The sequence below is a fragment of the Gallinula chloropus genome (genome assembly GCF_964237585.1).
Source record: "Gallinula chloropus genome assembly, chromosome: 10".
Classification (NCBI taxonomy): Eukaryota; Metazoa; Chordata; class Aves; order Gruiformes; family Rallidae; genus Gallinula; species Gallinula chloropus.
The window spans coordinates 15,860,407-15,887,557 of record NC_140095.1 but is presented as its reverse complement, the minus strand read 5'-3'; the positions used below and the strand labels follow the sequence as shown (position 1 = coordinate 15,887,557).

General features: G+C 45.3%; 1 protein-coding gene across 1 annotated transcript in view; it reads left to right on the top strand.

The window, feature by feature from the left end:
* Positions 1-22,966, top strand: part of ADAM19 (ADAM metallopeptidase domain 19) — a gene marked incomplete at its 5' end in the record, with an annotated part of 30,907 nt that extends 7,941 nt beyond the window's left edge. Inside the window, 20 exons of the mRNA XM_084268826.1 lie at positions 4,839-4,917; positions 5,907-5,983; positions 7,556-7,748; positions 8,230-8,295; positions 9,484-9,555; positions 10,351-10,517; positions 11,634-11,718; positions 11,966-12,105; positions 13,308-13,485; positions 14,154-14,243; positions 15,449-15,644; positions 15,908-16,016; positions 16,542-16,746; positions 17,316-17,396; positions 17,728-17,836; positions 17,938-18,073; positions 18,282-18,348; positions 18,907-19,122; positions 21,553-21,699; positions 22,831-22,966. Coding sequence (XP_084124952.1) covers positions 4,839-4,917; positions 5,907-5,983; positions 7,556-7,748; positions 8,230-8,295; positions 9,484-9,555; positions 10,351-10,517; positions 11,634-11,718; positions 11,966-12,105; positions 13,308-13,485; positions 14,154-14,243; positions 15,449-15,644; positions 15,908-16,016; positions 16,542-16,746; positions 17,316-17,396; positions 17,728-17,836; positions 17,938-18,073; positions 18,282-18,348; positions 18,907-19,122; positions 21,553-21,699; positions 22,831-22,902 — 2,485 coding nt within the window. The 3' untranslated portion in view covers positions 22,903-22,966. The remainder of the gene's footprint in view (positions 1-4,838; positions 4,918-5,906; positions 5,984-7,555; positions 7,749-8,229; positions 8,296-9,483; positions 9,556-10,350; positions 10,518-11,633; positions 11,719-11,965; positions 12,106-13,307; positions 13,486-14,153; positions 14,244-15,448; positions 15,645-15,907; positions 16,017-16,541; positions 16,747-17,315; positions 17,397-17,727; positions 17,837-17,937; positions 18,074-18,281; positions 18,349-18,906; positions 19,123-21,552; positions 21,700-22,830) is intronic.
* Between the last annotated feature and the right edge of the window lie 4,185 nt (positions 22,967-27,151).

Genomic DNA, 27,151 nt, shown 5'->3' with positions numbered 1-27,151 from the left:
GCAACCGGACAGATTTATTGTGATTTCAGGAAAGGGACAGGGGAAGAGATGTAAGAGATTGCAGGCTTCATTTTTCTTAGTCCCACAACTGAAAAATTAAGAGTTGATATTTCTCCTGAGAGCTTCATGGACCATTTAGCTTTTGGGTTTTGGGAGGAAATAAAAAATGCCTGTCTCCTAGATACTCATGGGTGTTTTTAAATTGGCAGCTGTTAATGCAGACTAGCCCCTCTGTAAAATGAACCCAAACAAAGTTGCTCATGGGAACAAATTATAAAAAAAAATCCTTCTTAGTCCAATTAGCAAGAGCACCTGTGTGCCACCAGGCCTTCCCAGTACCCATGGGTGATCTCTGGCTGGTGAAGCTGAGCGCATTCACAAGGGATGGGCTTGGAGCCCCTGACACATATGCTAACAAGTGATGTGTCACAGGTGAGAGAAAACTGCTCCCATTTATCAGGAAAATAGGGGTGAGGTTCTCCAGAGCAGCTGGGAAATCTGCATTGTCTCAAATGGATGTGGTCATGCAAGAAAGGCCACAGTTTTCCTTCTGCTGCTTTTGGGAATGTTTGGGTGTGCCGCGCAGCCCCTCTTCCCCTCAGCTGCTTCTCTGCTCCTCTGTGGTGGCTGGATGAACTGTAGGTCATTCTCTTGTGCTGTCCCCAAGTGTCCCAGGGGCAGCTGCCCACTGAGAAAGCTGGGGTTTGCCCCACGCCCCCAGTCTGCCTCTCCTGTTGAATACCATTGGCTCATGACCGCGTTGGCATGGCATCATGATGTGGCAAAACAGAGCTGTGCTGTCCTGTAATGTCAGCTCTGCATGGCAGGACGCTCCCAAGGAGCAGCACAGCGGTGTGGGGAGGAGGGTTTTGTTTCAAACAATGATATCATTGACAGGCTGGAGCGGGACCAAGATCACTCCACGTCGGTCATCAGCAGAAACAGTCTCAAGCCATCTGTACATTATGGCATTGAGCCATTCTTCCTTTGTTTGGCTTCCTCGCTTGCATATAACTCGGCTCTCAAGGCTTTCTGGGGAGCAAATCCTGCCAAAAGCAGGCTATTCCACCCTGAACTGGATGCTGAGCTGGATCTTGGGGAACAGCTGGTCTTGCCAAAAGCTGGTCACTGTTGGAAAGGCGTTAGGGCTTCTCTAGAACATCTTGAGTGCCCTTGTGTAACTTACCCTGTCCTCAAACAGCCTCACATGGCTGCAGCTGTGATCATGGTGTAGCAAAGCAGAGTGCTAAAACCAGCTTTTCCTCTGACTTCATCAATTCTTCATGCTGATAACTCCTCTAATGAGGGACTCCATACTGCCTTTTAGGAAGATGGTGTGTGCTAGGAATCTGCCAGCTGCCTAACTGGATCTCAGAAGCCTTTTAATTATGTTATTTTGCAATGAAACTTTTGCTGCTTCATCACAAGCTGGTGGAGAGGTAGTTGCTGAGACATAATGTAACAGAGAAGAACGGATCAAGTAATAGTGTTTTTTCCAGCTTTTCCTTCTCCAGCAGGAGGTGAGCCCCATGCTTCTCTGTGAACAGTGAATCAGGTCTGTCAATGCTTTGCAGGGCTGAGCTTCCCTGGAATCAGTTGTTCAGCCTGGCACTAATGCTGTCCTGAAATGATGGCAGATAAAGGCCACTGCCAAGGTTCTGGGGTATGTGTATGTCACTGATCTCACCTGTTTATCCAACAACTGGTGTGTATGGAGAAGAGGGACAAGACTGGCTGCTAACTGAGAGGGAAAGAAGGTTTTTTTCTCTACTTATCATAGAATCTCCTGAGTTGGAAGGGTCCCGTAAGGACCATCGAGTCCAACTCCTGGCATCATGCAGGGCCAGCCAGGTCAGAGCATGGGACTGAGTGCATCGTCCAGACACTTCCTGAACTCAGTCAAGTTCAGTGCTGTGACCACTTCCCTGGGGAGCCTCTGCCAGTGCACAACCACCGTCTCAGTAAAGAACCTCTTCCTAACATCCAACCTAAACCTCCCCTGTCAAAGCTTCACACCAATTTATTTACAGTTTGGTGGAAAGCTTGATACTAGCTGAGGAACTGAGCTGGGTGGGAATGAACTTTCACAGGCCCTGAAGTGAGATAGCACCCCAAGGGTGTTGCAAGATGTCCTGTTGTTTTTCCTCTTTGCTCACTGCTCTTCCTACCACACACTATGCAATGCACTATGACAACCCTTCTCAGCAGTGCTACAAGAGCCCCAAGGCTCTCCTGCATTAAGGCAGGTCTTTAAAACAGGACTGTTTCAAGCTCAGAATAAGGATCTGGACATTTCACAGGGAGCTTGCAATGTAGAATAGGAGTCAGCTGGTGGAGAGAGGCTTGAAAGTCGTAACATGGCACCACTCAGACTGATGATGTGTGTTTTCAGCTTAGCAGCTGCCTAAGTATCCCTAGAAATACAGACAGGCCTCTCAGCTCCTTAACCCACCTGAGGAGAGGATGGAGCCTGAGTCTGCAGGTAGGAGGAGTTGTGCACACACTGTGTGTTACGTGGTGTCATCTTGTGCCCTGAAACCTGGTGTGCTGGGCTCTGGTGCTCAGCGCGGCCTAGCTCAGCACCGGAGCTGAGCAGCAGCACCATAGCAGAGGCCTGGAGTCAAAGCACTGAGGAGTTTTATGGCAGGCGCTGGGGGAAGAGCTAAAGCAGCTATTCATAGTGACTGCTTTCCAAGAATGAAGGAGCAGGAAGAAAACATAAGTGTGCTTGTTTGGGAATGAAGCAAAAGGCCGTGCAAGCTTCAGCTACTGAAAATCCATGGGCTAGTGTCTAATTCTGGCTGTAGTACCACTGGGCAGATGCATGCTAGTTTACTGTCTGCTCTCAAGATGACAGTCTTACACATAGCAGAAACCTCCTGCTCAAGGCAATTTCCTCCAAGTTAATGCAATCTGTTGATTAAACATTTGTTTCTTGCAGCCTCACGCTGAGCAAGCTACTGCAGTCAGGGAAATGAAGGGAGTTATTTTCTGTGGGATTGCTGTTTCTCTGCTTATCTTCAGTTTAGAGACTGAGATAGCTGAACACAGCAATCTCACCTTGTGATCGCTGACTGGATCTAGTTAAGAGAATTAACACATCAGAAAGAAACCAAATGAGCTTTCCTGGGCTCATTTCCTGGTAAATTTTGGAAGTGGAGATAAAAGCTGTTGTATTCCCTACATCAGATGCAACACTGAACCATTGGTACTTGCTCAGGTGTCTGATTGTTTGGCTGCTGAATAGGGGAAGCCCTTTCAGACACTGATAAAATACTGTGTTTTCTGTTGCTCTGGCCTGATTTACTTAGATATCACAAGTACCCAATCCCTTATTCAAACAGAGATGCCTTCAAGGTAGATCAGGCCTGACTGCCACATACCAAAACGCAAGGCAGATAGTTTTCCTTCTGATGCAGCTTTCTTCACGCAGCCTAAAGAAATCAAGCAAAGAAAAGAAGAAAACTTTTTCTTTCTTGCAGGTCATAGTTCAAAACTCTGGTGTGCAAAATGCATTAAATAGGGATGCTGAAGGACTGAACTACAGCTGCAGCACTGTTGGCATCACACTGCCCAGGCTGTATGTGGCATCCCTGTGACGTGGCAATCATTGGTGCTTTGGTGGCCTGACCGCACCACAGGGTTGCTGCAGAAGTGTGTTTCATAGAAAGGGCATGTTCTGTGATCCTTCTCCAGATTTTTTGGAAACAAGGCCATTGTTTTAAAAAACTGTTTTAAATGTACATTTTATTGCTGCTGAGATGGACACAGGATATGACCTTCTTGGTTTGGCTCAGGTTTTGACTTGCTGTAGTTTTTTACATCACTGTTTAGCAAATGCAGATGTTTAAAAAGAAGGGGAAGGCTGTTTCCTTTGGAACCAAATCAAAATGCTTACTATTCAGTGCACAGGAGTGCTTTTTATAGACTTTTGGTCTGATCCTGGGCTGAGGACAGGGAGGATATTGTCTGTAAGAGGATAACATGAACAAATTCAAATTGGAGAATCAGCATTTTTCTAGGACAAAGATGCAAACTGATTTCTGGGCAGAAGTTGAAAAGTAGATTGGTTTATAATTGGTCTCAGACTTGGGCACTGGAGAGAGTCTGGATTTGAGCTGAGAACTTGCAGTGGTGCCCGGATGTGCCTGTGGTGCACTGGACTTGGTGCACTGATTCTAATCTGATTTTCTGGGCCATAACTTTGCAGTGGTAAAAGAAACTCTGTGTAGACACTTGTACTCATTAAGGGATGATGATGATGGTGGTGGGCTTCAGGGGTATTTTTTTAAGTCCTCACACAAAAATTGAGTTGTTCATTGGAGCTGTTGGAACCAGATCTCAGTGCCTCATTGAGCTCAGTGACAGGCTCTCCTTTATTACTTTAACGTAATAAATGTCTTGAAAGAGCACTTAGGTAGATGGCTTGCTGTGCCCTTTGGGAAGTGAATGTGCTCCCTGAGAAGTGCTCAGCTTGTGCTGGGGCAGATAGATGAATGTGAGAAGGTCATTAATCGCTACCTCCCTTGGGACAGCATGCTAACAAGTGCCTCACAGATGGGAAATGCTGGTGTGGAGCAGAGTGTAGGGATACAGCACAGCTGGTGTCCCCACATATCTGTCTCTGTCTGCTCTCTCCTTGTGTTGTTGGTTTCATGCTACAGGTAGAAAATGGCAACTGCCCCAAATCCACATTAGTGCTTCACAGCAACAGGAATTACACTGAATTCAGAAAGACCTGAATCTAGCACACCTAGGAAGCAGAAAACCAGATTAGGTCTAAAAAAATGTCTTGTGTTGTTTTTTTGTCTTTTCTTCTGCCCTCCCTGTGTCTGCAGAAACCTCTTTGCACCGGGATACACTGAGACTCATTACAGCAAGTCTGGACAACCTCAGACCATCTCTCTGACCCATACAGTGAGTGCAGAGACCATGTTCCCTTCCACAGTGCACAGGGGGACCAGGGAAGTGGGTGGTCTTCCTTCTCCAGAGTCTTTCTTCAAGGTTTTAAGCTGAAAGGGAGAGCAATCTGGCTTTCTGACCTGGGGATGTTTCAGCAAGGACGTGTCTCCATCTCCCAGCAATGGTTAAAACACCTTACTGTTTTGCCCAAGCTCTGTTATGAAAGCTGAGGTCAGCTGCCTGCATTGCTCCCCTCTCTCTGGCTGCTGGGGAATCGTTAATTCATCCTGCAGCTCAACCTTTTTCTTTTAGTTTTGTCACTGGGTAGTGTATACTGGGGATGTTCTCAGCCTTTGGGAAAACCAGTCCCTCTGAGCTTGCTCCTGTTCATCAAAATTCCCATAAATTACTGATCTCACGCAGGCCTCGGCTGACTCTGCAGCAGCGGCACAAAGATGTGCATTGGTTGCACTGCAAAAAATAAGAGATAAAAACCCCATGAGATCATCTTTACTGATGCTGCCCCAGGGCGAGGGGAAGGATGTGATGAATATATTGGCATTCCTGCCCCAAAGCCCCCTTGTCCCTGCCAGAGGCTGCCTTTGTCTTGCCAGGAGCTCCCAGACGGGGACTTCCTCACTGCCTGTGGCATCACCCTCTGGGGCTGAAGGCATGTCCTTTGGGGCCTGACCTGTGGCCAGCTGCCATCCATAGGCAGCTCCCATTACAGGCAGAAAGCCTTAATGCTGCAGCCATCTGATCCTCCTTGGGGATTCAAAGCTCTTAATTTTTACTGGCAACAAGGAGCCGTTTGATGCACTCGCACAAGGCGGCTGAATGGCCGAATTTTGCTGCAGACTCGGAGATGTATTACGATAGTCCAGCTGCCAAACGCAGTGGGAAGAGAACAATTGTATGGGCAGCACTAACATGGAACTTAGCGATGCCTAAATATAGCATGCATCCCTCCCAGCACTGCCAACCCTCTCCCCTCTGCCTTCCAGGACCACTGCTTTTACCATGGGGTCGTGCGGGGCCGGGAGCACTCCAGCGTCACGCTCAGCACGTGCCGAGGGCTGCGGTAAGTGCCTGGCGATACCAGGGCTGTGGAAGTGCCTCTACCCTGCTCCTCAGAGTGCTGCCACACGAGCTCTGCTCTCCAGCAGCCTGGTTACTGTATTTCCTTCTGGGCAGATAGAGCTGCTCTCAGCTGGCACCCAGCCAAGAGTTCTGGGCATAAAAGGGAGTGTGTTGGGAAATGCCGAAATTTGGGTGTCATTAGTCACCACGGGCTCCTAGCCAGCTCCTAGACTTCTTCCTCCTTTGTGCTGGCAACCAGGACTCGTGCAATTACTGAGTTTAATCCGAGAGTCCACTGGAGCACAAGACTGCTGTTAGTGACTTGGGGCTGCGTCCCTTACAGGGACAGGGCAGGACTTGCCACGTCAGCCCAATTCCCTACACTCATGCAGAAACCTGCTCCTTCTCCCAGCCTCCACAGCTGGCAAGTTTTTTCTGTGCATTTTGAGGCAATGTCTGCAGGCCTGACCTTCCTCCTGGGTTGTCAGCCCCACTGTACTTTTTCCCTGGGTGGTGCCGGCCTGCATGTGTTAGGCATTTAAAACCTTCACTTTGCATTAATGCAGTCTTTGGCAGGGAATGATGGTCTGTATTCCTCAGCAGCAGTAGGGAAAATGGCTCGTTGTGACCAAGGACCATTTAAATCAGCTCAGAGTTTGATTCCAAAGCACCACATGGGTTTTATTGATATTAGTGGTCATCTGCTCTCCAGCGCTGACTGGAAGCTGAGCTGATGGGACAGGCTCCAGCCAGGAAACAATCTGTGCCAAAGCAAACCTGAGACATTTTAAGTGAACTTAGCACTAGCCAAAGAGCACAGTGACATAAACAGGACAGTGCAACCACCTGTGGTTTGCAATAAATAATCCAAAAGCAAAAGTTGTAGGTGTGCCTTACTTCTGTCAGCCTACGTTTTCCTAGGCTTTGTCTTCCTAGCTGCAAAGGAGATAGAGGTGTCTCCTTGGTTTACACATGTGGTAGCGTTCCTGCACCCTTGAGCTGTCAGCAGTGTGCTGGGAGCTCTTGATATCACCTTCTAATTGCCAGGAAAGCATGGGAGCTGAGAACACATGGCTGTTTTCACTTGAGCCTTTGCAGGGCAGCATGCTGCCCATCAAACCACACATCTTCCAGTGGGCATCAGTCATGGGACATTTCTAGCTCTCCTGACTATAACATGCTCATTGAGGAAATCAGAGGTGTATGGCCACATGTGAGTCGCACAGAGAACTGTGGTTTTTTCTGTTGACAAACAAAGTCTTCATGGTTTTTAGGTCAGTTATGTTAAAGAAAAGTTTCTTCAATCTCTCGAAAAGCTTCCTCTACCTTTAAAGAAGCTGTACTTCAACCCAGTACTTCTCAGGCTATTGTGGGACATTAGTTGAATGTGTGTGTTCCACTGAACAGATGGAACATGCAAGCTCAGAGATTCCCTGCTCTGAGCTCAGAAGTTCCCCATTCTTTTTATTAATGAACTGAACAACCTGGTAGAGATAGTCATATGGAAAGTCATCAGTAGAAGTTGTGTTTGATAGTCACTAACTTTCCCTTTTGTTGCTTCCTGTTTCAACAGAGGCCTTATTGTATTGAGCAGCAATTCCAGCTTTATCTTAGAGCCGGTTCCTGACAGCCCAAACCAGCACTTGATCTACAGGTTGGATGACCTCAGGTTGCAGGCAGGAGCCTGTGGCTACCAGGGCACTGAGGATACATCCAAAGACTTGCTTGAGAAATTCACAATTGGGATGAAACCATCCCCCCAGAGGGTGAGCGGGGTTCAAAACCTGCATGTCCATGCATGATGCTTCAGATTTCCTGCCTGTTACAAGCCCCAGGAGCCTGCTGTTGTCCAGGAGCATAGCCCAGAAAATGAAATCAAGGAGAAAATTTTAAAGAGTTTGTAGCAAGCTGTTTGCCAAAGATTGGCTCCAGCAGGGAAATAAATGAGTGTTGGGGGACCATTGTATAGCATTAGGAATCTGGGCTGTAGCTGTTCCTGCATGGATTTGTGCATCTGATACATGAACAAATGGGTGGTTTGAGGACAAGCATGTGGGTATTTGCTGTAACTAAACTGACTTGTGATATTCAGTTATTAAAGTCAATCATATCTAGAGGTACCTGTTTGTGATGGGGTGGAGTGAATGGCCAGTGAAAAAGAAACTTGGAAAAATGGCTTATATGTGTATTTAGTGATGAGTTTCTTGGGGAATACTGGGGAAATAATGTGCATTGCTGCTGCCACAGGTGAAACGGGACATTCTGCAGACTACAAAGTATGTGGAGCTTCTGCTTGTGGCTGATTATGCAGAGGTAAGATTGCTGCCACAATCAGTCACTGTTGGCCAGGGAAGAGATGCAGTTTGCAATTTGGTTGAGGGACTAGGGTTGGGTCTGGTCTCCCAAGGTACCAGTGGTTGGCCCTGGTTGTCAATGAGAGAGACTGCTTTCAGCCTAGGATGACCTGGGGGCTTCCAGAAACAACATACTTACTGATCTGCAGTACACTTAATCTCTAGAGAAGATAACCATGATTATCCTCTGGTCTGAGCCTGTAGCAGATACATAAATAGATATTTTCAAGGCTTCAGGTCATAGAATAGGGTTGGAAGAGACCCAGTGAATTCAGCAATCCCTCCCCTATCTCCAGCCTGGACAGACTGCAGACACACTTACTGACAGTGCAAAACCACCCTGTGCTTTGTGTTTCATTTAATCTCCAGCACAGACCAAGCTGGTCCTATTCATAATTTACAACTTGAAACTCCAATAGGTAAAGCCACGTAGTGCTCCAGGCTGTAATTCATTCTGAACCAAACTAAAGAGGCAGAACCTATTTTGTTTTCTCTATTAGGCAGGATACCAGGGACACGATGAGAAAACACGTTATACCCAGGAACTGCCATATGTTGTTCACCATTTCATTAGACAAGCTGAGGTAGAAGCCCTTCCAGTGTTATTGTTAACTGTCCTTGCTTTACTCTCTCCCTCCCTACAAGAAAAAGTCCCAGGTTTTGTTGTATGTTAAAAAAAATCGAAATGTTTTGCAACTTTAATTCCTTGAATGAAGGGTTTGCTAAAAGTAATACAGGTGGTTTAAATAGGCAGATTAACTGAATGAGTGAGATGCATCCCCCATTTGTTGGATGAGGTATGATGGGAGGCACAGAAGCCATGACCTCAGAAGTGATGTCATGTTAGCATGTATTTTACCTGATAAATTTGTCATTTCTTTGTCAGCCCCTGGCTCTGGGGGCTTTGATAAGTTTGGATTGCTCCACTGAGTTACTACTACTGTTTGAGTAACATCTCTGCCATGGGATGCCAGGGATAAATTCTGAATATACCTGTACAGATGGGCTTGCTGTCAGATGTACAGTGAAAGAAGACTTTTGGGCTCCACCTGATAGTTACTTTCTTATTCCAAGAGTCATGTGATTTGTTTTAACACATCTCAGCTCTTTCTAGTTGCTTTTGTGCTGACATGTTCATTTTGTTCAGTTTCAGAAGCATCACTTCAACATTGAAGCAACACGGCTTAAATTAGTGGAGGCTGCTAATTACGTAGATAAGGTGAGATCAGGTGTGCATGAACTGAGGAGAGCAAAGTCCAAATCATGAAGGATGGGAAATAATTGTAACAGAGGAAGACTGCCTTTTTGAGAGAGAGAATAATGTTTCAGCAGTTTTCCCCAGTCACTTGGGGAGCGTAGAGCATCTGACAAATGATTCTGCTGTTGGACAACAGGGATGGGGTGGGGGAATCTCCATTCCTTACCTTGGAGACAGCGTGAGCATCTCTATTTATCAGTACATCTGTACATTAACTGTGTTATCTAAATACTGCTTTTTGACAAGGGACTGAAGTATTCACTTAAAATAGTAGAATTCTTTGCTAGTAGAGCTGGAAGGAAACTTCAGAGGTGATCCTTGAACATGGTACCCACTGCTGCTGAAGTAAATATCCCACCTTTTTAGATGTTCTGCCTTCACGCTCCTGTGCTCCCCTTAAATTGCTTCCACCACTCTTGTTAACCCACCACCCACAAAGACTTACCCTGTTTGTACTTGATGTGAGCAGCAAATTCCTTCCTTATTTCAGGAATTTTGACATATTTAAAGTCTTCATTTTTCTAGCTGTTCTCTCTTTCATTCATTGAAAATGTACTTCAGTTGAGTTCAGATTTGGAGTGATGCACGTTTCTGCAGAGCTGCAGTGCTGGGTTGCAAAGCATTTATAGAGAGGGTCTTCTCTGGGCATGTGTGTGTCTGTAGTAGCATTCAGCAGCATTTATATACAAGATTTAAAACACAGTAAATAAATTAGTGATGCTCATTTTGTCACCTCTTTTCATTCCTGTATCTTAGTTTTACAGATCCCTGAATATCCGGATTGCCTTGGTGGGGCTGGAGATCTGGAGTAATTGGAATAAATGCGAGGTGACCGAGAATCCCTACTCCACTCTGAAATCCTTTCTGGCCTGGAGCAGCAAGGAACGGGTGCACAGAAAACATGATAATGCCCAGCTAATCACGTAGGTTTATTTCTCCTAAAATGACCTGTTCCTGACAAATGTCTTGCATGGGTGGGAAATCGGTGTGTAAGATTATATTCCAAGATTCGGAGTGGGAGATTTATGTAGCGGTTGTTCAGCCAGCATTAAGCTCTGGCACCCAGAGCACAACCACACTAGGAAGAGTGGAGGTCCCAGGCTAGGCACCAGTCTCAATATATGTGCATCGAAGTGCATCGGCCTCAATGTGTGTGTGTATCACAAGCAGCTGTACATGACCTGCCACAGCTACACATACAATTTCAAGAAAATTTGAACCATAAGCAAGACCAGTAAAGCAGAGCTAAGCTCTGTGGAAGGCATTTTTTCCTAGCTCATCCCGCCAAGACACAGGGGACACAGTGCTAGGAGACAGTTGATGATCTGTGGCTCATCCTAGTGATCTCATTAGGGCCAGTAGCTGTAGCCAGCAGCACAGATGTCACTGGGAGAAAAAAAAAAAATTACAGCAATTTAGACCTCATCTGTCTCATGGTAATTCATCCACCAGTAAATAACTAAATGTGGAGATACAATGACTTTTCCCTTGGTTAGTTTGCTTGTTTGTTATTTCTCTTGAACGTTACTGTATTTCACCTTCACCTAAGTCATGTCCTGAGCACAATTTCCAAGACTTCCTTTTAAAACACACCAGCAGGGTCGGTGCAGAATTCAGCTCTCCCACCAGTAGCTGGTGTGGCTGCACCTCAAAGGTGTTATCTAATACTCTGTCACGTCCCTGGATCCCAAGCCAGCAAATAGCAGGCTTAATGTAAACTCAGTATTCAAAACAGCACTCAGTGAAGGATCCAGAAATGCACTTTTCTATGCTTGTTGCAAAGCTTGAAGGGAGCACTTTTTGGCACCAGACCATTAAAAACCATAGGTTTGGCTGTTTGTCCTTTAAAACAAAGCAGTAGTCCAAGAAAAAGAGGTCTTAAGGCTTTGTAGCTCTGCTGTAATGTCCTGTACTTGAAGAAGATGTATTGACCTGACACTGTGCATATGTATAAAGCTATGGACTGCAGGGCGTGTTTCTCTGCCTTGCCTTCTCAAGTGCCTTGGTGCCATTTCATGTTCTTTCTGGGTTGATTTTAGGGGTATGCCCTTCCAAGGTACCACAGTAGGCTTGGCACCTGTGATGGCCATGTGCTCTGATTTCCAGTCAGGAGGAGTAAACATGGTAAGCAATTGCTAATACCTAATAAGATGTTTCTTACCAGCAGTGAATGCATAGGATAGAGGCCTCCTAAAGCCTAGGAAGAAAACATTTGCCATTAAGGCTTCTAGCTCACCTGCTTGTAGGCAAGAATACTTCCAGTACCTATTTTCTACATGTCATAATGAGAAGTGTTGCTTACCCCACTGTCTCAGAGTTGCACAGCACAGGCACAGGTAAAATGCTGACATGTCTCTTTGACCTTGCACAGGATCACTCTGATAATGCCATTGGTGTGGCTGCTACCATTGCCCATGAGATGGGACACAACTTTGGCATGAATCATGATTCAGCAGGTTGTTGTAGTACCCCTGCAGAAGATGGAGGCTGCATCATGGCTTCTGCAACTGGGTGAGTTTGTCTTACAGGGTCTCATGGAGGAATGCAAAGGGCTTCATTTCAAGAGCCTTGGTGGAGTAAGACCTAGAAATGCAGAGTGAAAGTGGGTCTGTTGCTACCTGTTGGAGCCAGTGTGTTTAGAGAGAAAATACTGCTGGGCAAACCCTTGCTCATGTATCAGTATGTATCTGCTAAATTCCCAATGAACTTATTCCTGCCTGAGACTGGCCCTACATAATGTAGGGGCCTGGCAGCATTTAGAAATGGTAAAATCTTCCTATCTTCTGTCCTGGAAGACTGTCTCAGGGCCTTTCTAACCCCTTGTCTCTGAGTTTATGCTTCCCACACATCCTTCTGCAAAACCTGGACTGCCCCTTGCCAGCAAGTAGAGAGGAAAGAGGGATGACTTTGGCATGTAAAGGTTCATGTCGCTTTAATCCCTGTGTTGCACAAGAGATGTGTAGATAGATAGTTGATAGGGTTCCTAAAGCATCTTGTGCAAAAGATAATGCATGTTATAATGTGGTAATGAGAGGAAAAAGGAATGCTTCAGGGGAGAACTGATTTTATTAAACACACAGTGATAGGGCTGTATTTCCAAGTCAGAATACAGATCGAATGCATGTTGCCTCAAGAATGTTGCTTAGTTTCAGTGAGCCACAGAAAGCCTGTGTTTAAAAGGGAACAAATATCTGGCTTTGAGAGAAAAGGGAAGCAAGAGTAGTTCTGGAAACCCACAGGGATTCCAGAGCTCATTCTGGATGAGGAACCACAACAACTTCCATATTTTAGTCACGTAAAACCATTATACCAGACCCATTCACTTAAAAACATACTCCCTGCTTCATGAAGCCTCCCTCCTTGGGATTTAGCAGGTTTTAACAAAATTGTCTCCATTCATTAGATGTCTTTTTTTTATGTGAATGATTTGCTCCAAATAAGGAAAAATATTTAAGGGAAAAGTGAAAATGTTCTGACATGTAGGTAGAACGTCCAGCACATAACATGTACACTCACGTGCACAGTCATATATAGAGTGCATAGGTTCAAGCATTGTAACAACAGAAATTAATAACTCAGGTAACAGAAAATATTGACATCCTTTGCAATTTGTGCCCTTTGGCACTTTGTCAAGATTTGCACATGCTCATTTTTGATTGTCTAAACTATCACCCAGTTCTGTCATGATGTTTTTCTACCCTGTCTGTATTTAGGCACCCATTCCCCAAGGTGTTCAACTGGTGCAATAAAAGGGAGCTGGAGAAGTACCTGGACTCTGGTGGAGGGATGTGTCTCTCCAACATGCCAGATACAAAAAAAATGTATGGTGGGAAAAAATGTGGAAATGGCTACTTGGAAGAAGGGGAGGAGTGTGACTGTGGAGAGGTGGAGGTAATGTTTGTTCAGATCTAACCATTTGGGGTTTAGTGGGACTCAGTGATTTTATGTATTTTGCAAATATAGTTATATGATATGTAAACAGCTTTTGTTTGTGCAGGAGACAGGCATACCTTCCCTGTATGTAGACGTATACACAATGTAAATCAAGGCTGTAAGGGATCATGTCTTATTAAATTCAAAGTATGTCAAACAATACATTCCAGAACCCAGGGATGATGTAATCCATAGCTGAACAGAGGTGATAAAAACTTGCTTTAAAAAGGAAAGAAAAATTATCTTAGATATTGCAGTTTCATATATAAGTTCATTATGTCTCCATTCTTGATAACGATGGGACTTCTCTTAGTACTGCATCTCACTTCTCCAAGTCAATACTTTGACTGGTAAGGCAAAAGGGATCTGGAACCAGCACCCCAGACTCAGCAAATGTAATAAGCACAACCTATAGCATCCAGTAAGTCCAAGATAGGGCACAATTCTGGTGCAGTACTGTAACTCAGCACATGCCAGGTATCATGAACATGCTGTGGAAGGAAGGCAGTTACTTGGTTTGCATGTAATTCATCATGTACAAGAAGAGATTAGTGCCAGTCTCACACTTCGATGCCTTGGCATGTTCTTGTCTGTAACATCTGCCTTGTAATCTCCCTGTCTTCCAGGAATGCAATAACCCCTGCTGCGACGCCAGCACCTGCTCCCTGAAGCTGGGTGCTGAATGTGCCCACGGCAGCTGCTGTCATCAGTGCAAGGTGGGATCTCTGGGTTTCCTTAAGAGAGAAGAGGGAATAAGGGTGGTGGAAGTGTGAGGCTGAAAAGTGGAGGGGCAAGGGGAGTGAACACAGCTAAACATGGAGTTCAACCCCTCACTTGCAAGCGAGGTCTGATTTTTAGGAACAGCATCTATGGCTACAATCAAACTAGCGGGGTCCTTTATTCTAGCTGACTGATTTAATCTACCTCTGTGATACTGTAAGATGAGTTTTGAATGCTGCTGGAAGAAAGTCACACAGCCTCTCTTAAACACTTTGGGATGGGATGAATCAGAATGAGTATTTCTCTCTTTTGGCTCTAGAAGAAATCTAGACACAGGTCTTAGAGCAGACCTTTTCTCCAGGCATTAGGCTGCATGCTGTCTTTGCTCTGAACCCTCTTTTCAGTTGAAATCCTGTAGTCCAGGTGCTTGCTGAAGGAACACTAGCATAGAGAATCGAATGCATGAGACCACTGTCACTTTAATTCTCAGCTTTCCTTATAGAGGCTGGTTAAAATGTGCTTCTGATTTTGGAGCCAAAGATCTCAAGCTCTGGTATCAAAGTCAAAAGTGAACATAGGAAAACATTTCTTGTAAGCTCATTTCTGTGCTTGCACATAGACTGCATGCCTCCTGATGACCTAGCCTGTGCACATGGAAAACTGTTCTCTAGGAATCTGCCTGGACTCACTCCTTTCACAAGACATTTGGAAAAACCTCCCAGATGTAACTGTATGTGCTCTTCTGTTCTCCATGTTTGTGGTGGACAGGAAAAGGATGAACTGGGTAAACTCAGAAGGAGGAGAGACATAAGTCAGGAAAATGTCTCCAGCAGAAACGACAGGCAAATGCTGTAACAAACTTTCCTAGCATCTGTCAGAAATGGGTTAGGTAAATCCGATCCTACCCCAGGGTACAGGGAGATGGATTAGTGTCCCCTTGAGATCTGGCAGCCTTATTTTCTGTCCATGATCTCATCGCTACCTAGGGAAGGGATCCAGTCATTAATTTGATTCTAGACAGTTCACCCAGTTAATGACATTACAGAGTCATTTAGATCCTCGCTGACCTCAAAAAACCTAAGATAAGGTGGGTGAAGAGACATGCAAGATTTTTTATTATCTCTAGGGAGACACTGTGCAGACATGAAACCACAAAGGAGCAGAGCAATAATTCAGTTTTTTTCCCTTTGTATCTTTTTAGCTGATGTCTCCAGGAACTCTCTGCAGGGAAAGATCAGGACTCTGTGACCTCCCAGAATACTGCACTGGAGAGTCACCCTTTTGCCCCCCCAACTCCTACCAAATCAATGGGGCTTCCTGTAATGGAGGAAATGCCTACTGCTACAGTGGCATGTGTCTCACATACGAAGAGCAGTGCGTGCAGCTGTGGGGGCCTGGTAAGGACACTATTAGCAGTGAAATATGTTGTCCTTTGAACAGGGAATATTATGTGGCATTCTGCTAGTATTCACCCTGCATAGTAACTTCCCTACCTGTTATCAGAAGCAAAGTCTGAGGAGCCTCCTTTCCCACCTTGTTTCCTTGGAGGAGGCAGCAAAAATTCCCATGCTCAAATCATCCCAGAGTTGAGTGATTGGTGTGGGGTGAGATGGGCTGCCAGGCTCTGCAGAAATCAGCCACATGAATCTCTTCCATGCAGGAGCAAGGCCAGCACCAGATGCCTGCTTTGAGAACGTTAATGCTGCTGGAGACGTCTATGGAAACTGTGGGAAGGACATGTATGGGAACTACAGGAAGTGTGAGATAAGGTAAAGAGCAGAGTGGCAACCAAGAATTGCTCACTGGAGATGTTTTTATATCTTACAAAATTACGGGCCAGTAAATAAAACTGATCCATGCTTTGGTTTCACTCCCTCCCTCTGCTTCCTATGAAACCAGCTGCATCCTTGTCAGACTTGGAGCCCTTAGAACTGAAGCTTTAATTTGACCATTTCCCCTGCCTTTTGCATTGTAAAACATGTAGTCTATACTTTTTTCAAAGCAAGAGAAAAGGGGATTTTTCAAGTCCATAAGCTAAAATGCAGCGTTTTAATGAAGACAAAATGCAGTCTTATCTGTGATTTTGTTGTGGCTGGCCTACCCATGGGGATGGTGAAAAGGTACCATCAGTACCTATCAGACACTAGTTGCTTGGGCTAGCTCTTGGGAGGTGTTTACTCTTTTGCCATTGAACAATGACTCAATACTGCTGCTTTAATGTATATGTAGAGCTGATGCCTGCAAAACATTCAGCAAGCCAGAAATAATGACTTCAGCCTTTCCTTTTAAATCAGAGATGCTAAATGTGGGAAGATCCAGTGCCAGAGCCGTGCTTCCAAACCCCTGCAGTCCAATGCAGTGGCCATAGACACAACTATCCACACACAGAGGACAGAGCTGAAGTGCCGAGGAACCCATGTGTACAGATCTGAGAGTGAAGAAAAGGAGATGCTGGATCCTGGCTTAGTGCTGACTGGAACAAAATGTGGGAGCCATCATGTAGGTACAGTCCTGCCTGTGATGGCTTGGATGAGGGTCAGGGTATCACTTTTCCATTTGGCAAGTGCTTTGTGGGTACCAAGCCCTTCATCTCTATGTCTAATGCCTTTCTAAGGGTTTTTTCTGTTGTTAGAAATATAATTTCTTACAGACTTCTGAGAAGCAATGGAAGGATACACACCAAAGGCCATACCTTAAGTTTTTGCCAGAGGAGGTCCAGGGCCAGTGCTAAATTGGTGATTTTCTAGTTATTTTGCTTAGAGGTGAGACAGACAATTAGAAGTCAAGACACCAGAGAGCTCCTTCAGAGACTTGCTACATGGGCACAGCCAAGCGATCAACTGCTGAGCTCCCACTCCTCTATCTGATGTGTGCTAGCTGAGATTTAGAGTGGTGATTAAATGTTTGCTTGGTAATCAGGTGAACTTCATGGCTGGTTGTTCTGCTCAGGGGATTACTTGTATTGCCAAGGTGGCTGGGACCCTACAAGTTACAAAAATAACGCAAGGCAGCAATTTGGTACATAACCCAAAGAACTAACATCGAGTTTTTGGATCATTTCTCTGCAGGTTTGCTTTGAGGGACGCTGCCAGAACACATCCATCATCTTTGATTCTGACAGCTGTAGCAAGAAGTGCCATGGGCATGGAGTAGGTGTCTTCATTTTCATCTCCATTTCAGACTGAAGCAGGATGGGCTGCCATTCATCTGTGGATGGTTGTTCAGCTCAGTTCTGATATCATACTTAGCTTTCTTCTGGACTCAGTGGCACTTCAGCTACAGAGCCCTTCCTCATCTTTTGGAGAAAGGGAGAAATTCTGTGGAAATAAAAGACACTGTCACTTCCTGAAAAGTTTTCAGGCACTGTTTATGCTAATAAGAGTTTCTTCTGTAGTGTCTTATTCAGCAAGGGTTAAATTTTTTTTAGCTTGCAGTTTTTTTAGGAGCTGGCACTAAAGTCTCTGAGTCTTCCTGCTCCAGGTCTGCAATAACAACAAGAACTGTCACTGTGACTACGGGTGGGCCCCCCCATTTTGCAACAAGGAGGGGAGGGGAGGAAGCTTGGACAGTGGTCCCCCCATGCCTGAAGGTGAGTGGGACCAACTTTGCTGTGGTGGCAATTCAGAAGTACGGGGTTAGATTGGGAGCAGAGAGTTTTTCATTTAACTAACTCTATTTTCTTGCCCTCAGGCCCTTCATTCCTCGTGATCTTTGTCATCATCCTGGTTACCATTGTCATTCTCTTTGGAATTGTGGTTTTATTCTGTTATCTAAAATGCAGGAATAAATTACCCATCTGTTCTCTAAAGAAGACCCCGCAGTTCAGGTAAGTTGTCAGTGCTCTGCCTTGTCTGATCGCACCCAGCCGCTTTCTGTGTTAGGACAGAAGAGAAACTGCAGACTCTGAGGAACAGAACAGTTTGTTGGTAGAGTCAGTATTTGCTTCTCATTTCTTGACTTAATGGAAAATGCAGCAAAGGAAAAGGAGAAAATGTATGAAGGAAGTAACATGCTTCTCTTTCTCTTGTTGTCAGTGACACCTCCGGGAATGGGCACGCAAACCCTGCCTTCAAATTGAAAACCCCCCAGCAGCAGAGGAAGGTAGGGGCAAAGTCACCTTCCACCTCTCTGGGGACTGATGCAGCTGCCCTGAGATGTGGGATGTGGTTCCCTCTCACACTGCAATTAGGGAGTGGATTTGCCAAAGGATGGGAGAACCAGACACACATCCCCCATAGCTGAAAGTCAATGGCAGCTGAATGTAGCATCTATTTCTAGTCATTTCCTTAAAGGTGGGAGCTGAGATTTGGCCAGGCCAGGGTGGCTGCTTGTGTCTCCTGATAGATCCTCTTCGGTCATGTCCCCCTCTCAAAACTGTAAAATCACAAACACTGAATTTATTTGCAATTGTCACTTACAACAGTAATGCCTGAGTTACTTTGTTCTCTTGGTTCTCATTTCTGCCTCACGATCTCAAATAGTCCCAGACTATCTAATCAACCTACTAGACATACACAACACATGCTGGTGCTGCAGGCAATATTTTCCACTCTGTGGCTCATGACCTCATACAGATTCTCAAAAGTGTAAAAGTGAGAGTAAAAAGGTGGTTTGAAGTGGAAATAGCTAACTCTTGGGTTTTGTGGGTCTTCTGTACAGGTGATTGGCTTCCCTGAAATCCCATCAAAACCTCCTCCTCAGCAAGCTCCAGAACTCCGAATTAACATCCCGCAGCCGTCCACCTTCTCCGCTGGCCTCAGCTACGGCGTGGGGCAACCCAAAGGGCCAGTGCCACAGGCACCTGCGAAGGACATTCCTCGGCGGACACCCCCGAGCAGGCCAGCGCCTCCTGCTCCCAAACTGCCCCCCTCTCAGGTATGGAGTCACACTGTCATCCTGCAGAGGTGGTTTGATGGGAAGGTTTGTTCTCAGTGAGGCTGGTGAAGCCTCTCTAACTCTGGTGGGGGTGTAGGTGTTACGGTGTTTATGGGTCCATGCTCCATTATATCACTGCAAGACAATTCATGGATGGTCCTTGCTTTGTAGTGTAGCTGCTGGTGACAATTACTTTTTATTCAGGTCCCCTGATACCTCTGGCCTGGACCTGGGAGTCAGATAGCTGGGGTCACAAGCAGCATTCACTTTACCAATGTTACCAAAACGTTTTTTAGCTGCAAATCAGATAGGTAATTTGCCAGGAATGAAAGGACTTACAGATTTTTTCCCTAAGCAAGCCTAGCATAACTCCTCTTACCATTTTACCTTCTGGAAACAAGCCCTCCTGAGATTACCAGCCAGTAACAAGCCTGAGGTTCAGTACAGAATCTCCACTCCTTGGGGTGATCCCCTGGGTATATTGCATTTGGCCATTCCTGGATTAAAGCCTTGTGAGTCTTGGGCAAATTTTGGTGTGAAACAGGAAAGGGATAATTCCTCTGCATGTTGCATAAGGAACTTTAGACTTAACCCTGACTGACCACATCTTATGTGAACATCTGAACCATGAGGTTATTTTGAGAGTCATAAGGAAAGGGTGTTGATTTATTTCTCATGCTGGCAGCTTAGAATAAAATTTAGTACAGATCACACTCTCTTATGGAAAAGGTGGCAAATCACTTAGATTTACTAAAAAACATTTTACCAAAATGTCTCCTCACTACTTGTATTAGGTGAGGACCAGCAAAGAAGCAAAGGGCTCGGTTATGTGGGATAGCAGGAGGCTGGCTCCCAGGCAGTCTCTCTTTGAAGGAAAACAGAACCAAAATATTTTAATGAATGGGATTTGTTTCTAGCTCCATTGTTCCTGTGAACAGCTGGCACTTCAGCAGGAAAGAAAACTAAAACAAAAGCAGGAAGCTGACTGTAGTCAATAAGGAATAGCTATCCTGCCCTGGATAACAGCTGGTTGTTGACAAGTTCCCCATGATTTCCATTATGTTCACCCCCAGTGCATCCAGTCTCTTTACATCAGTCAGACTTAATAGATGAGACACTTTTCCTAGGAAAAAAAGAAACCTTGCTATTTCTGAGTTGGAGGTAAGCCACAAGATGTAGAAGGTACAGAGGAAGTCATTAATTTCACTGTTTGCTGGTGTCAGTGTCCTTCCTAGACACTGGCAGTATCTGCCAGACTTGCTCGCTTGCTATTCTTGAGGCAGGGCTTTGGACCCAGTGGTCGGTGGGATTTAGTCTGGTCCTTCCCACAGTCACCAGCCAGGGTCCTTGGAGAACAACAGATCCTCAAGCATTTGTTGATGCAGCCATCAAGCATCACACTTATGGATAGTCTAAGGAGATGGCAGTGTTTTTGGGTGCCCTCCAAGCTGTGAGTGCAGCTGTGTTTATTAAATCAACACCTGTAAGCTAGCGACTTAGCACAGAGACCAGGCAACAGCAGGCAGTTAGTTCTTGTGTGGGTAACTTCTCTCCAGGGGCATGCTTTATGCTGAAATTCATTAGATGAATGGAAAATATAATGCTCTGAGTATGCTACTGGGGACAGCTGTGTGCACAAACAAAGTCATAACTGATTGTTGAGGGCGCAGGGCTGCGTGCGGTTGTATGGGCACAAATAGATACATGTATATAGGGTTTACAGGCACTATGGGCAATCATATAGTGAACGTGTGTGAAATTTGCTTCCCACCTTAAGTGCATCAATACTGTGGCTAATTCAAAGGCTCTGGAACGTGGTTTCCTCATTACTTGTAAAATTCTAAATTCAAAACTTCTGGGTCCTCTAGTAACCAGAGTAAAATGTGCTTTCAAGCTGCAGCTCCCTTCAGGAGGCAGAGCAAGGTATCTCTGTTACCCTGTTTTGTTGACCTCTGTTTGAAGCCAGGTGCCCTGCAGCCTGATGCCATCAGGTCTTTGTGAAACTTGATAAGCAAAAAAACCTCATACATGCTGAAAACCACTAATCACCAGCATAATGCAACAAGCCACAGAAGCAGCCACCTGCACTCCCACTTGGCTTGGGGGAGGGGGGCTGTGTGTGGGGTGTGGGGGTGTCTTTTCAAACATGGTTTTGCCTGTATCCCTTCAGTCCTGTGTCTCGGGCAGAGATGCTGCAGGCTGAGTTGTGAAGGGGACTCCTGCCCAGTCTGTAAGGTTTCTTCTGGTTTTCCTCATGCAGCCATTGCATTGTAATATCCCTGGGGTAACTCCAGACTGGACACATAGAGGTGTGCTGCTGCATACCCAATCTGTTGTCTCAGACTTACAACAAAAATTTAAAATATTCTCTCTTTTCAGGCCAGGCACCTCTCCAGGCTGAGATTTCAAATCTGTTTCTTTCTTACACAGGACATTTCTAGGCCCCGGCCACCCCAAAGAGCTTTGCCAGCTAATCCCATCCCAGCCAGACCCAGAGACTGGCCGGGGAGCAGCCCTACCATCTCGCTGCCTCCTGCGCAGCCCAGAACACCAGGACAACTCAAGCCTGAAGCAAAGGTAGGCTCTGAGGGCAGTGATGGGAAGCACATCAGCATCCCCAAACCATCAGGGAATAAAACTACTCTGAAGTGAGTAACCTTGCCATCATGCAGCAAAATGCCTTCACACATAGCCCCAGTGAGTGGAAACGGAAAGACTGTCAGGTTGGTTGCCTCTATTGCAGAGGCCTCTGCTTTAACCTGCTCCTTTGTAAGCATTTACTGAGTTAATTCAGTCCTCCACATCTCTGAGCCCTTCCTCAGATGAAATGTGTGGGAGTGGGGCTGAGCAATGAGGGCGTGTGACCCAGAACGGTTAGTGAAGAGCAACAAAATAGGAAGGTCCACACAAGACTTGAGGATGCCAGTAAAGAGCACAAACCCTCTCTAGCTATGGCTAAGGACATACTTTCTCTGCAGGGATTGTTTCCCTAAATTATTAAGGACCTTTAGTAAAGGACGCTGAGCTCCTGAGTTCAGGTCCCTTCAAGCCAGACCCCTTAACAAAAACCACCTCCACTTCCAGACCACGGGTATTGTCTCCAGCCAATAACATCTTTGAGGCCATCTGTGAAAAATGGAAAAAACTTGCATGAATTTCATTGTGGTCCTGGTGGGAGAGTTTCCTACGTGATGCTTTGGGGTGCGAATGCATGTGAACAGAGACAGGCTTCCCCTGGCTTGCCGTAACATCAGCTTCTGGAAAGGGAGCAGAGTTGTCCTTCCATCAGTACTCACACCTCTTTTTGGGCTTGTTCATCTTGGAGAAGAGAAGGCTCCGGGGCGACCTTAATAGCGGCCTTCCAGTACCTGAAAGATCCCTATAAGAAAGCTGGGGGAGAACTGTTCATGAGGGCATGTAGCAGTAGGACAAGGGGTAATGCTTTTAAACTAGAAAAAGGGAGATTTAGGTTGAATATTAGGAAAAAGTTCTTCAATATGAGGATGGTAGATCACTGGCACAAGGTGCCCAGAGATGTAGTGGAGGCCCCATCCATGGAGATATTCAAGGTCAGGCTTGATAGGGCTCTGAGAGACCTGATCCAGTGAAGATGTCCCTGCTCACTGCAGGGGGGTTGGACTAGATGACCTCTGAAAGTCCCTTCCCATTTTACACATTCTATGATTCTCCGTTTTCTCTCTCACCCAGAATGGCATCGGGACAGCGGGAGCAGTGAACGTCTTGCAAGTGGGACAGCCGGGCTTCCGCGGGTACTCATGAAGCAGTCTGTTCCTAGCCAGCTCTGACCTTCCCAGGGTACTGGATGGCCTTCATCCATGCCACAGTGTGTGTTTCCTATGTCATTCAACAAGCTGCCGCCAGGCTTGGCAGGAGTGTCCCCAGAAGCTGTGCCTGTACATGCCATTCTGGATTCAACCCTCTCAGCTGATAGCTTTTTCTATATAAGGACAACTTGTTTATATGGTATTTAAATATTATTGTGCAATATCTAATGCAGGGATGGGGTGATGGAGGTTTCACATATTTTTAATCAGTTATTTAAGTGTTATCAGGGAGAACAAGCTGTGAGTGCAGGTGCTGGCCCTGATGGGCTTTCATGTAAGACCCAGCCCTGCTGGCTTCCTCAGCCCATCCACGCAGCTGCAGAAGGATACGTTGGTGCTATACAGAAACTGCTGCCTCTTGGGAGACCAGAAGGCAGCTGTTGATAACTTTATTCAGCTTATTTTCAGTTTACAGTGGGTAGCAAATGAGGCCAAACCAGGGAGCAAACCACAGAAATATTCCTGTTTAAAACAATTTGTGGGTCACTGTGGATTTTGATTGAGTTGTTTAATTGTTGTCCCTATGTAACTTCAGCAAGAGCATTGCAACCTGTCTGTCCTCCAGCACTCACTTGTCTTGCCTCAGTGCTATAAGACCCAACAGCATCCCCAGCGTGACCTGTGCTCTCTCACCCGTGTCATTGCGACACCATCAAGGTACAACAGGGAAACTCTCCAGCCACCATACAGAACAAAAGGCCAGAAGGAAGCTCAGCAAAAGCCCGTGCTGAGACCTTCTCTCCCTCAAGCGGTACAGTGGATCAGTAGACACCTTTGTGTGTCTCCTCAGGCTTCAGCCTGTGCTGAGCAGCAATGGGCTCTCTGCTCCCCACACCAGTGAGAAACCTTCCTTAAAATGCCCAGGTGTTAAAACAGCAGAAATATCAATGCAACATATGGTGCTTTTGTAGGGCAGCTTGTTTACACCACATTTTTTCCTTCAGGACGTGGATGGAGAGAGCTGCCTGTGTGCACTTCAGCTGAGGGTTCTGACCCTGAGGATGATCCCTTATGATTTTTGTTTTTCTTCTGTTTATACTTTGGGCTTTTGTATGTTTTTTTTTTTTTCTCAGGATTTTAAATTAAGACCTTTTATTATGCCAGGGGTTTTTTGGGTTTTTTTTCTCCTTTCCTTGAAATGATTCCCTAGGAGAACACAGGGAATTCTGGACCTATGGTTACAACAGTTCTGTTGTGTCCAATTTATTATGGACAAATACTCAAGTGTGACTGCTGCTGCACATGTGAAAAACTTACCGGCATAAAGAAAAAAGTCTTGTCTGATTGTTCTCCTTCCCTCAGCTCTACTGGTTGGAAATAAAAGACAGATAAGCCCTAAGCACTCATTAAATTTGTAGTTACATGCAGCAGTGTATCTGTAGGATGTCTTATACCACAATAGTTTTTGCAACTTTACTACCTCTTCCTCCACAAGGAAACAGTACACAGGGTGTCTTGAATTTCTGGTTGATTATTCCTTATCTTGATAATTTTGGATCTTTACTTACCTCCTATATACCAAGCTAAAATACATCAGTCTGAAAGAAGGGATGGGATGTGAAAGACATCAGCCTTCTAATCTTTATATTTCTTTTCCGTAGTTGGGGTATGTTACACATAAACAACCGTTATTCAAGAAACCCTCAAATTTGTTGTTTCTCAGAGCACAGGTCCTGTGGCTCTGTAACAGTCTGGTTTATGGCTCACATACTGTACATACACTGTACTAGTAGAGACTCAACCACAAGAACTTGATCTTATGTCTGAGTAATCACTGAAGACAACAGTGTACTTCTGCTACAACCCCTGATCTTTGTCAAATGGCCACCAAAAATCACTAAAAATATTTTCACTACCTTCAAGCTCTTTAAAAATGCACCCAGATACACAAAGGTCAGAGAATAACTGGATGTGCCCAAACTATAATGGAAAGCTTTATTGCTGGAATACCATAAAGCCTCCAAAATGTAGTTTTGAGTCCTTTTAAATTTTATGTGTGCAAGTTGAGTCAATGAGAATAGAGGAACTGCCACAGCAATAGAAGATGGTAAAACCTGGTGGGGTTTTTTTTGAAAGATGTTACTTGGGAGAAATACAAAAATTACCAAAAATACATCTCACTTTCTCCTGTGTCCACATATTAATGGTTTACAATAATGCTCTCTGTGCATCTATGCAACTACTTGAAAAATGTAATTCATGGTGCCTTTTCCCTAGTTTTAATAAATTTGTTAGTTGTCATTAACAGATATTCTGTCACTGTGTGCTCTTTGGTTACCTTGCTTCAAATCTTCATTTTATGTGTGACATTTGTCCAGAGATGGCAGGATGGCTGGAAGAATGGCTTTTCCGAAATGCAGTTCTAGGCACTGAGGAAAGAGGAGTCCTGCTTGCATCTTTTTCTAAACTAAAATGCATAAAGCATTACACCAATTAGGATGCTAAAAAACGAAGCAAGTGAATCCCGGATTATTTTCTGCTACCAAAGGAGGGCACTGCTGTTATACTCTCTGCCCCAGATGCTCTTTCCGCTGTACTTCAGCCTGTTTATCCTTTAGGGCTACACGTATAAGATGGGAGAAATCATTAAATACTTTCAGATCCACCTACAAGATATTTATTTATTTTTAGAAAAAGCCTTTATTTCGCTTTCCACATTAAAAAAAAACAGGAAAAAAGAACTGAAATGTTATTAAAATAAGAAATTGCATATTCCTCCCCCCCCAGTCCCAAGTTGCATTTGCTCGGTGATGCTCAGACTCAGGTCAGCATCTCAGATGGCATCAGTGTGTGCTGTGGTCCAGGGCTAACCCAACCAGAGCTGCACCCAGACCGAGCCAGCTTGGCAGAGCCAGCTCAGACCTTGCTGCTCCCTGGTTGGGATTTGCTGTGAGCAGATGGGCTCTAGTCTCCCTGTGTTATGAGACCCAGCAGTAAGATGGGAGAAACTTTTAACAGCTGTAATACCTTTGTTTGTCACCTTCCAGCTCAAAATATTACTTGTCTCAACCCTTCGTCCTCACCACTGATAGAAATCCAAGGGGGTTTTAAGGTGACCTGGGAGGTCAGGTAACATCCATGTTATATTGAGAGAGATGGAGGGGAGTGGATGGGACTGCTCTGGGATAAACTGCATCCCTACAGCTCTACAGAGCATCACCCACTTACACTTGTTTGGCTTCTAACATGCAGCTCATACCTCCCTATAAAAAACAATAAAGATTTTGGGCTTAAATCATAGCAGGGTCAAGGGGATCAAAGACTTGGGGGACTCTCCAAGGTCAAGACATTTGCTAAGAAAAAAACCCCTTTAAAATTTATAGCCACTTTTTCATGCTGAAAAGATTCTCACAAAGAAAAAGTCTTGAAGACAGTGGCAATGTTTGTCCTGACATGGGGTTTACCTTATCAGAGTAGTCCCAGCCTGAACAGGGACTGCCCCGTGCCCAGGTGAAGTCTGGATCAGGCTCAGCAGCTTCACCAACCACATCAACGTGGTCGGGTACCACGGCTGCGAGGGGAAAAACCCAAACGAACAACCCCCCACATAAAGGTAATTAACCCTGTGCTGCAGGGAACCTCCTGCACCTGGCAAAAGACTGAAAGCTGAAAAAGATTCCTCTGCCACAGTCCTGTAAAAACACTTTATGGCTTGAGTCCTCCCACAGAGCCTAAGAGAGTGCCTGTTCCAAAATTTGCCACGTTTTGCCCGTATTTAACCAATATTCTTGTCCCATGTTTGCCGAGCAAATAATTTAACAGGGATGAGCAGAGTCTGAATAGAAGGTGTGCGTCAGTCAGTCCTTGTCCCCCACCTCCATTAGAGATACTGGTGTGTATTTCAGCGTTCATGCAAGTGTCTAGAAAGGAAAAAGAAAGACAAAAACACTAATCAATGACTCAATCAGGGCCTGGAAATAAACACAACAATGGTCACTGGGGGAAAGGAGTGCAGGAATAAACATTAGCCCTGCCAAGAGGAAGAGATGGGAAAGGGCCTCAGAGAGGGGCTTTATCCCAGGACTATCATATTTCAAGAGGGCTTTCATGTTCAGTGGCTCTATGTATGAAAGCCCAGTGAGGATTAAACATACCCCCTGCTGCCACATTCAATATAGAAGCCCAGAGAAAGACTTGGCTTGCGTCTACCAAGATCTGGATAAGACACTATTGGTTTTATTTTC